The 11546-nt window shown below is 48.3% G+C and overlaps 1 protein-coding gene across 2 annotated transcripts; it reads right to left on the bottom strand.

Moving 5' to 3' along the window:
* Positions 1-212: 212 nt before the first annotated feature.
* lipia (lipase, member Ia) lies at positions 213-11546 on the bottom strand. 2 transcript variants are annotated; one of them, XM_007908799.2, is made up of 11 exons: positions 11092-11546; positions 10226-10286; positions 9214-9584; positions 8558-8666; positions 7544-7645; positions 5599-5688; positions 4423-4575; positions 2748-2822; positions 1983-2091; positions 1274-1447; positions 213-400 (listed from the first exon to the last, which is right to left on the bottom strand). In XM_007908799.2, exons 2-11 carry the CDS (start codon positions 10278-10280, stop codon positions 313-315), a joined length of 1326 nt encoding a protein of 441 aa, XP_007906990.1. In that variant the 5' UTR covers positions 10281-10286; positions 11092-11546; the 3' UTR covers positions 213-312. The 2 variants fall into 2 exon arrangements, with proteins under 2 accessions (XP_007906990.1, XP_007906991.1); XM_007908800.2 differs by lacking the exon at positions 7544-7645.

The raw sequence follows: 11546 nt of genomic DNA, 5'->3' as shown, positions 1-11546 counted from the left end.
AGAAACAATTTCCTCTGGTGGGGGAATCCAGGGGCATCATCTTAAAATTAGAGCCAGGCCATTCGGGAATGATATCAGGAGGCAGTTTTGCACACAAAGGCGAGTGGAAATCTGGAACTCTCTCCCCCCAAAAAGTCTGTGGATGGTGGGTCCATTCACATTTTCAATACTGAGGTGGATAGATGTTTGTTAGGTCAGGGTATCAAGGGATATGGAGCAAAGGCGGGTAAATGGAGTTGAGGTACAGATCAGCCGTGATCTAGTAGAATGGCGGCAGAGACTCGAGGGCTGCATCCTGTTCCTATGTTCCATTTACATCTGCAGGTCTTGACAATCCAATGGTTGAAACGTCACCGGAGTCCTCTTGTGAAGAATCACATCGTATCGACATTTGTGAGGTCTGAAACAAAGGGAACACAAATTCTGGGTCACACTCACCCCGACACTCTCTCCCACTCTCCCCCACCCCCAACCCCACCACCCCCCCATGCCTAACTAAGGATGAAACTGTTTCCTCTGGCAGGAGGGTTGGTAACTGAAGGGCACAGATTTAAGATAATTGGCAAAACAACCAGAGGGGAGACGAGGAGAATTTTTTTTTTTTACCCAGAGAGTTGTTACGGTCTGGAATGCGCCACCTAAAAGGGCGGTGGAAGCAGTTTCGATAATAGGTTTCAAACGGGAATTGAATTGGTAATTAAAAAAGGAAGAATTTGCAGGGCTATGGGGTAAGAGCCGGGGCGTGGGACTAGTTGGTAGCTCTTTCGAAGAGCCGGCACAGGCACGAAGGGCCGAATGGCCCTCTTCTGTGCTATGATTCTAAGATTCATTTGGTAAAGAAATCTCTTATGCGTTCGCCTTCCAAAATATCCGCCTCAAACCCTCCCCTCTCTAACTTCAAAATAAACCTAAAAACGTAAAAGTTATTGTTGCCTCTTTCTGCCCTCTCTCTCTCGCCAGTGATAGTTTGTTGGAAATAGAATGCGCACTCTCTCCCCCTGGAGTGACGCTTCCTAATACTTTTAATTCCGGAAAGTATTAGGCACAGAGCCAAAGCTTGGAGACCCCAGAATGTACATTGGAGTAACTGCTGGAGTCTAACCAGCTAAAACCACCATTGAGAGCACTGTCAGGCAAGCTTTCCCACTGCTTGTCCAGCTAAGACCACCCTACCCGTTAGGGCTTTGGTTTGCAAGGTTAACAGGAGCTGAGTGGGAGGATTCCCTACCCCCAGTGATTCCTGAGGGCAGGCAGCGTTCCACAGTGTCCTCACCTGTCAGGGAAGGTGAGGGATCTCAGCCTCATTCGGAGCAGCCCAAATCGCAACTTGGGCTCCACCCAGTTGGTGGAAGTGTAGGTCAATGAGACACTCCTGATATTCCCAGGGTCTTTGTCTACGTTCACCAGAAGACTGATTTCCTGGAACCTCTCAAACGTTTTTGAAACACTGTATTAAAAGAAACAGGAAACAGAAACAGACCAGGTGTCAGTCCGAGTCCTGAATATTGTCTTAAAATTCTCAATGTTTCCAGAAATCTTCAATACAGACGTAATCCTTGCAATTGATATAGCGCCTTATCACGTCTCAAAGAGCAATTAATGTGAATTGTACTGTACATTCACAAAACATACATTCAACTCACTTTACAGTTTATTCCGTCTCAAAGCTCTTCACAGAATATACTGTAAAGTGAATTGACTGTATATTTTGTGGGCGAAACGAATATCCCAGAAAGCGATCCGCCAATCGACTAACAACCGGGTTCCTGCTTATTGCCGGGTAAACAGAGGCGTGTGGAGTAAGGAAACTTGCCTAAGGTTTCGTCCCAGCTGAGAATCGAACCAGGGTCTTCTCGCTTGCGAGGCGAGCGCGCTAATCACTACGCTACGGGCTTTCATTTCACGTCGTCTGGGAGACAGCTCAGCCGGGAGAGACCCTGAGGCTGGGACCACCGTTTCTGTGCCTGCTGGACCCCACTTACTGTTTTACGTCGGACGTCACTGTTGCAGAATCTCCCGTTAGCTCGATGGTCAGGTAACCCTCCCGGGCATTCTGGTTCCAGGCGATGATGTCCATCATGTAAGAGTGCGCTGGGGAGAGAGCGCGCGAGCACGTTCTCACACAACATTTGTGGGGTAAGAATAAAACGGGGTTCCGTTTTTAAGACGGACTTTCACCCACGTTTCCTTCCGGACTCTTTTTATATTTCACTTCAAATTGTGGTCCCGGTGTCTGGCATCTCAAACACAGGCACTCTCTCCCCCACCCATCTCTCCCACCCCGTCCCTCTCCCCCTCCTCCATCTCCCTCTCTACCCCCCACTCCTCTCCCTTATCTCCCCACCTTCTCCCCCTCCCCACCCTCCCGCACTCTCCCTCCCTCCCTACTCTCCACCGTCCCTACTCTCGCCCCCTCTCTCCCCTCCTCTCCCACCATCCCCCCTCTCACCCCTCCTTTACCACCCTCCCCCATTCCTCTCCCGCCCTCCTCTCCCACCTTCCCCACTCTCTCGCCCCGCCTCGCTCCCCACTCGCGCCCCCCCCCCGCGCGCCCCCACCGCTCTCCCCCCTCGCTCTCCCCCCCTCGCTCTCTCGTCCCTCTCCCTGCCCTCCTCTCCCTGCCCTCCTCACAATTGATGGAAATTGTGAACGAGGATGTGTAACCTCTTCATGTCCCATAGTCTGCATTTGCTCACACTCACACGACATTACTTAGAGCGAAGGAAACTTTTAATAAAAACACTCACTGCAAAAGGGATCGCTGCTGGCTGTCAGAAAGTACACCGCAGACTGGGAAAGTGTCACTGGCTTCGCGTGGTAACCTGTTGGGTTTTGGTTTGGGACAGACAAGAAAGATGAAGGGTAATATAACACCACTCAGACAGGAACAAACAATCACTCCCTCTCCATGTCCCAGAGCAGAGAGCCCAGCAGCATGAGGAGGGAACTGAGTGAGGTGGAACAGAGTGAGAATTCTGTTAAGGAATTTGGCGAGAGTGGGAATTCTTTAGCAAGCGAGATACCAGAGGGTAAGCATAACCGTGGGAAATCGTTTTTGAGTTAGAGGCAACCTTATATGCAAGCAGGCAAACAAGTAAATCAGCAGTTAATCATAGGCCAGGTTTTAGGGATGAATAAATTTGCTGACCAGTCAAACTGTGCGCTTTTGTTTGAGTCCTATATAAAGGGCAAGACTGGCAAGAGCCTCACTTGAGCAGCGATCCCAGCAGCGTGAGAAGGGAACTGAGTTAGAATTCTTTTAAGGAATTTGGTGAGAGTGGGAATTCTTTTGCAAGAGAGATACCAGAGGGTAAGAGAGAACTCTGTCATTCACCAGAAGTGTGGGAAATCTTTCTTGAGGTAGAGGCAACCTTACATGTAAGCAGGCAAACAAGTCGATTAGCAGTTAATCATAGGCCAGGGTCATCAATATAAAATAATCACAAATAGATCAAATGGGGAAGTCAGAAGAAATGACTTTACACAGAGAGTAGTAGGAATGTGGAACATGCTATCACAAGGAGGTAAATAGCATAGATGTATTTAAAGTGAAGCTGGATAGGTACATGAGGGAGAAAGGAATAGAAGGTTATGCTTGAAGGCTTAGTTGAGGAAAGGCAGGAGGAGGCTCATGTGGAGTATAAATACCGGCATAGACCAGTTGGGCCGAATGGCCTGTTTCTGTGTGTACATTCTGATGTATTCTAATGTGTTGGGGATTAATAAATTTGCTGACAGTCGAACAGGTGCTTTTGTTTGAGTCCTATCTGAAGGGCAAGACTTGCGAGAGCCTTCATTTGAGCAGAGAGCCCAGCAGCGTGAGGAGGGAACAGAGTGAGAATTCTGTTAAGGAAGACGGTGCAGCAAGGGAAAGAGGTGCATAATTATAAAATATATAATAGCTATATTAAAATAATATAAAACATCTCTGGGAATATCCTCTGGGGGATGGGAAGCCAGTGGAGCCGGGCGAGGGTAATGTAGTCTCGTAGACTGATATGGGAGAGGATACAAGCTGCAGAATTCTGGATGATCTGCAGCTTATGGAGGGAAGAGTTGGGAAGGCCAACAAGCAGGTAGTTGGCGTAGTTGAGCCTAGATGTGATGAATGCTGGATGAAAGTTTTGGTGGCCTGAGGGGTGAAACACTGGCGGAGCCGGGCGATGTTGCATAGGTGGAGAAAGGCAGAGCGGGTCATGGCACAGATGTGGGGTAGAAAGGAGAGTTGAGGGTCAAATGAGATGCCGAGGTTCCAGACTGGCTCAGGGAGGTGGAGTGTGCATTCTTGGATGGTGAACGGTCACTCAATCCATGACTGTTTGTGGGATATTGCTATGGCACAATGAGGTGCCCAGTTTTTCCCACAAATACAATGTGATAAGGTGATATATCAAATGCAAGAATTATTATAAGTTTGCTTACCAAATATAGGACAGGTTCCGTTGCACACCATGCATTCTCCGTTGAGGAATTGTTTGTAGGAGGGACACGGGTAGACGGTGAAATTACAGGACGACATGGAACTCATGTAGAGGTAGACAGACCGCTGATGGTCACAGATCACGTACGCCTTTCCTGTGTAACAACAACCACAACATTACATTTGTAAAGCGCCTTTCACGTCGGAGAAGAGGATCTTGAGATGGATCTTGAAGGTCAAACAGGCCGGAGCCCGCTGAGCGCAGGGAGCGAACAGGATGCTAGGGGATTAGGAGGTTGGAGAGGTAGTGTACCGTGGAGGGTTCTGAAGGTGAGGACCAGGATCTTGAACTGTATCCTCTGTGTGATGGGAAGCCAGCGGAGTTGGACAAGGATGGGGGTGATAGGGTCATGGAGCCTAGTGCGGGAGAGGACACAGGCTGCAGAGTTCTGGATGATCTGCAGCCTGTGGAGGGAGGGTTTGGGGAGGCTGACAAGCAGTGAGTTTGCACAGTCGAGCCTCGATGTAATGAAGGCGTGTATGAGGGTTTCAACGGCCTGTGGTGTAAGACAGTGTCATAAGTAAGAAGACTAGGGTTCAATTCCTGGGCAGGGTGAAACCTTAGGCAAGTTTCCTTATCCCACACGCCTCTTTGTTTGCCTAGCAGTGTGGAGCAAACCCGGTTGTTAGTCGATCGGCGGATCGCTTTCCGGGAGTAATAATCCCTTTAAAAAATAATTTGGTAACTCAATCCATGAGTGTTTGTGGGACACTGCTGTGCGCAATTGGCTACTATGCCTTGCCCACAAAATACGCAGCCAATTCATTTTACAGTATTTCTCTATAGCCAACTGGCAAGCTATTCAGTTTTCATTGTTTAGACTCCAGCAGTTACCCCGAAATTGTCAGGGATGCCATCCTTCCGATGAGACATTAAATTAAGGCCCTATCTGCTTGGTCAGGTGGCTGTTAAAGACCTCATGGTGCTATTCAATTTTCTCTCTGCCGGTGTCCTGGCCAACCATCCCCCAAATAAAACGAGTCACTTATTCCATGGCTGTTTGTGGGACACTGCTGTGTGCAAGCTGCCTGCCACGTTTCGCCCACAAAGTACACAGTTTCGACAAAGTGATGAGGCGTTTTATCCAACGCAAGGATTATTATTATTAATAAAATACCTTTTAATATGGTGGCAGGACATCCAGGTTGATCTTTGCCTCCGTTGGGGTAGTAATCAATGTGCCCCAAAACTTCCCGGAAACCCAAAGCTGTATTAAGACAACAAGTCATTAGACTTCAACAGTAATTAGTGTAAAGCACTTCAAAACTTTTCAATGGGAGAATGTCTCAGCCTGGCTCAGCCCACTCGCACTCTCGCATTTGGGTCAGATGGTTGTGTTTGCAAGTTGTGTTTGTAGCCGCGTGTTGGAGTTCTCAGCAGTTGTGGGGGAGAGAGAGCGCTACATTGACCTTTGGATGAGACTATAGAGCCAAGGCTGACATTAAAGAGCCTATAACAAGATAAGGGATTTATTGGAAAAGAGTAGGGAGTTTCTTCTGGCCAACGATCTTCCAGATAAATTGGTTGCCCACAGGACTTCCCAAATCTTCACCCCAAAAGCTGCAGGTTATTCAAAACTCTGCAGCTCGTGTCCTCTCCCGCATCAGTCTCCCCCAGCCTATCACCCCCATCCTCACTCGGCTCCACTAGCTCCCCATCCCCCAGAGAATAGAGTTCAAAATCCTCATCCTCGCCTTTAAAGCACCTCCACGGCCTTGCCTCTCCCTACCTCTGTGACCTGCTAAAACTTTACCAACCTGACTCTAGGCCTCGGCTCGGATCCCTGCATAACCCGTAAATGTAATTTGTTTGCTGGTTGGTTTGTTATTCACCTCATGGCTGTGTGTGTGTGCGTGTGTGTGTGTGTGGTGGGTGGGAGGGGGGGGGGGGGGGGAGAGGGCTTGTGCACATTGACTATCTCATTCCCTGAAAAAAAGGATCAAAGATTTGTTTGCAAAAATGTTAAAGTCCTTTGCAAACAAAACAGTTGCTCTTCTAATCTGATTTTCATGATGAAGTGGCGTGATGCGAGGATAAACCCTATCCCTGCTTTCTATGATTATTGACGCTCCATTTATGTGTAAAGGAGCTTGTTGTTGTTGTTATTGTTTGTGACTCGTTTAAAAAAAGGTGCCTCAATCCAGGAAGCTAACCCGGGCAGGACTGCAATCAGACCTCTTTGGTGTTCCAGCCCCAAGTGCTAAATTGGGCGCCAGTAATCGGTTAGTGAATGACCGACCACCAATATATGGGGCGCTACAGGCAGGAGGGCATAATCTGGAGAAGACGGCTGTAAATAGCAATAGCTTCCGATTCAAATAAACCTTATCCAGATATAAAGCTTTCTTTTTTTGTTATTAAACCCCTTGGTGTTAGTTTTGTTTTTCAGGCAGGACACACACCTTCCTACAAGCGGATAAACTGTAATGATCGGAAGCAGCGTGGTCCAACTGCCAGGACCCCCAACCCCTCCCTCCAGTATAGAGTCTCTCCTGTAGCTCAGTGGTTAGAGCACTCGCCTCACAAATAAGAGACCCGGGTTTGATTCCCGGGGCAAGGCGAAACATTAGGCAAGTTACCGTACTCCATGCGCCTCGTTTTACCAAGCAGTAATTAGGAACCCGGTTGTTAGTCGATTGGCGGAATGCTTTTCCGAGGATAATAATTCCTTCGTAAAATAATAATGAATTGGTCACTTCAATCCACGACTGTTTGTGGGGACACTGCTGTGCGCAATTGCCTGCGGCGTTTCGCCCAGAAAATATAGTCAATTCACTTTACAGTATATTCTGTGAAGAGCTTTGAGACGTCTCAAAGATGTGATGAGGCGCTATATCAAACGCAAGGATTATTATTATTTCATCCGGCCCGGCGCTCCCTGCATAACCCGTAAATGTTGTGTCACGTTATGTTTCCGGAAGGAAACCACAAGAATATTGCTTATGCGGCCCACGGATGTTTCTCAAATAGGGCATCCGGCCCTCAGCAGCCAGAAGATTGTGGACCACACTGATCTAGAGAGATGTGGAAAAAGCAGTGACAAAGGGCATGAAGAACGTTACCATCCATATCCGTGTGAAGAACAGCAACAAACTTGGCATCGGTCGGGTCAAGTCTCTCCTCGGGAGGAGTGTTAGTGAACTGTGGACCAGCCGGATCCAGACCTGATTAAAATAATTAATCACGTTATTTATGTTCGAATTATTAAATCAAAACTCTCGATCTAAAACGTAACTTCAAACATGTTGCGATGTGAAATTTCTAATGTGCTCCATGGGATGCATTTTGTTTCGTAACTTGAGGTATTTGCAAGGGCACTTGCAATAATGCAAGGATTATTTGATGCAACGCCTTATCATGCCACCGAGACTTATCAAAGCACCTCACGGAATATACTGTAAAGTGGATTGCCTCAGTGTTGTTCACAGTCGTCTCAGCTTCAGCAGAAAGCACGTGTCTCAGATAATTCCTGCTGGCAATTTGCTCACAGAGAACATGTGCATGGCTATTTAAAAGCATTGTGTGGAGTCTATAGTCTACAGTCAGGCCATTTGAATATTCACTTGAAATAATCATGTAAAATGATACTCATCTGAATAACCAAATGACAAAAAGAGTGTAGTCATTGTTATATGTTTTTTGAGTGGCAATGACGTAGTTTTAATAATAATAATAAACCGTGCATTTGATATAGCACCTTTTCATGTCTTCAAGACGTCACAAAGTACTTCACAAGATATCCTGTGACGTGAATTGACCGTATATTTTGCGGGCAAAACACGCCAACCAATTGTGCACAGCGGTGTCCCACAAACAGTAGTGAATTGAGTGCCAACATTTTTTTCTGAGGGATTACTACACCCAGAAAGTGATCCGCCAATCGACTAACAACTGAGTTCCAAGTTACTGCCTGGTAAACAAAGAAGTGTGGAGTAAGGAAACTTGCCTAAGGTTTCGCCCCGCCAGGGTATCGAACCCGGGTCCTCTCACTTGCGAGGCAAGATTGGCCCAGGATTCCGATCGCGGCTTTGCAGCGCAGTGATGGGTGCGAAGCAAGTGGTTGGTCAAATTCTTACCCGTTATTTGACCGATTTTTCCATGAAACATACTGCCCACGAAGCCGGCTGCATGTGCACCCAGGCTGACGCCAATCATGTGAACAGAATCCAGCGAGCCCGTGTCTGTCTGGGGACCAGGATAACAGAGAAACAGTCAACACCAGAAGCAATGATAATTATAATAACAACATAAGAAATAGGAGCAGGAGTAGGCCATTCGACCCCTCGAGCCTGCCCCGCCATTTAATAAGATCGGCGGCTGATCTTCTAACCTAATTCCATTTACCTGCCCTTTCCCCATATCCCTTAATCCCTTTAGTTTTTAAAAATCTATCGATCTCAGTCGTGAATATGTTCGATGACAGAGCACCCACAACCTTCTGGGGTAGAGAATTCCATAAATTATCATCATAATAATAATCCATAAATAATCGTCAGCGTAATAATAATCCTTGCATTTGGTACATTGCCTTACCACATCGTTGGGACATCTCAAAACACAACCGGGTTCCTACTTACCGCTGGGTAAACAGAAGCGTGTGGAGTAAGGAAAACTTGCCCAACATTTTGCCCTGCCTGGGAATCAAACCCAGGTCTCCCGCTTGCGAGGCGAGTGGTCCAACCACTGAGCTTACAGGACTACACAAATGGCCTGGATTAGTTGAGGTCCTCACCAGGATACGGTCAACTACGGGTTTGAGCTTGACGGCCAGCTTCTTGGTGTTACCGGCGGCAACGATATAGTTGATGGTAGTAGCTCCCCGGTTCCAATCCACCACGATCAAGTTGATGTCCTCCACATCCAGTAAGCTCTTCACCATTTTGCTCAGCCACTTGGGCTTGGAGCCAAAGGGCCGGTAGCCGTGGATGAGGAAGACCACCTTCTTGGTCAGGTTCATGGGGCCCAAGTTATTGGCGGTGATCAGGGTGGGACACGTTTCGTTGGCGCGAGTGTAGAGCAGCAGCCGGACCTTCAGCTCCGTGCCCACCAGAGTATCCGTCACCGACAGCTCCGTGAAGCGGGGGCACTCCTCCTCCACGGGCTCTGCTCAACCGGGGAGGGGTGGTGGGAGAGAGAGAGAGAGAGAAAGAGAGAGCACACCGTGAGGATTCTGCTCAACCACGGTAGTGTTGGGGGCGGGGGTGGCGAGTGAGATAGAGAGGGGGAGATAGCGAGAGACGGAGATGGAGAACAAGAGATAGAGAGATAGAGAGAGGGAGAAATAGAGAGAGATTGAGAGAGAGCGAGAGAGATAGAGAGGGAGATAGAGAGAGAGGGGGGTTTAGTGTGAGTGAGAATATGAGCGTGGGAGATCTGAATTAGTTTGGATTGTGCGGATAGTGGAACTGGGGAGACCGTTGCCAAACTGCTAGAGACTAACCAGCTAAAACCACATAAATATCAAACCTGTTACTAAATGCCTCCCACCACCCCCCCCCACCCCCAGCTCCTCACCCCCCCCACCCCCCCCCACCACCTCCCACTTTTGATGGTGTAAATATAGTCGAGGTGCCTTTAACTGATTAGCAGTATCTAACTAAATGGGGACATTGCCCTCCTACTCACAAACACACACACATGTTTTCCTGCTGCGAACTTCGCTCTACACTGTCCATCTCCCATTCTCACAACCGACCCTGGGACACAAGTAGACGAGCCGTACGGAGACCAGATCAGGGCCTTACCTGATGCCACACACCTCAGAAACGGCAGTATCCAACAAGCCAGCAGCCACATCATTCAAACCTGGGGCCATAGGAAGCAGAGAAGGAAATCAGTTAGGAACACAACAACAACAACTTGGATTTATATAGCTCCCTCCACTCCAGACGGCCTCTCAGAGCGCTTTAACACAACACAGACTCTCTCACTAGTCACCTAGACACTGGGCATTCAATTGGTCTCTCCACTCCTGCCTCTGGTTTCCACCGAATTAGTAATAATCATGACGATAATCCTTGTATTTGATACAGCACCTTGTCGAGATGACTCAAAGCGTTTCACAGAATATACTGTAAAGTGGATCGACGATGTGTTTTGTGGGCGAAACGCAGCAACCCATTGCACACAGAGGTGTCCCACCAACAGTCGTGGATTGAGTGACTACATTTTTTTTAGAAAAAAAGGGATTATTGCTCCCCCGGAAAGCGATCCGCCGATCGACTAACAAACCGCTAGTTACTGCTGGGTAAACAGAGTAAGGAAAATTGCTTGAGGTTTGGCGGCACCCAGGAAACGAACCTGGGTCTTCTTGCTTGAGAGGCGAGGGCTCCAACTGCTAAGCTACAGCTCGCTCAGTCCCTGCTCTATGGTTATGAAGCGTTCTATTGATCCGGGCTCGATCGACGCTCGTGGGAATGAATTCCAAACCCTGACCGGCCTCTGAGTGACGACAACTTGCACTTATATAGCGCCCTTTTCCCGGGGTTGAGGCTCGAGGCGCTTGACGAGATTCCCTCTCACCTGGCCCCGAGTTCTCTGCTAACAATCCCGACACCCCCTCCTCCTCCATTCCCCAAAACAACGGCTTCAGAGATTTTTCTTTGCTCACCTTCTCTTCTCTCCCTTCAGAATGTCAAACACCTGGATCACATCTGCTCTCCAAAGCACTGCTCCACTGAGTGAGCGTGAGGAGAGCACGTAGTCAAGTCAGGAAGCTGTGCGCGGGTGTGCCAACTCTGTGCTTCACACTCCCCTTAAAGGTGAAGGGACAAGGAATGGTTGAAATCTGTTTTTAAATGCCGCCCTTTTCGCCCTCGGGTGGTGTAAATGTAGTCCAGGTGCCTTTAAACTGATCAGGCAGGCAAACCGCAAAGTCTGACGAAATGTCACCATTAACAATAAAACAGAAACGCTCCAAGCTGAGCAGGTTTCACCTTTATCCTCAGTTCACAGCCTCCCCCCCCCCCTCTCTCTCTCTCTCTCTCTCTCTCTCGCTGACCTCAATGCTCGCTGGACATTTAACCCTCGGCATGTTTTCCATTGGACCTTCTTGAGCTCATGATT

This window comes from Callorhinchus milii, unplaced genomic scaffold (assembly GCF_018977255.1).
Source record: "Callorhinchus milii isolate IMCB2004 unplaced genomic scaffold, IMCB_Cmil_1.0 Scaffold4, whole genome shotgun sequence".
Lineage (NCBI taxonomy): Eukaryota > Metazoa > Chordata > Chondrichthyes > Chimaeriformes > Callorhinchidae > Callorhinchus > Callorhinchus milii.
This window is presented reverse-complemented; position numbering and strand designations above follow the sequence as displayed.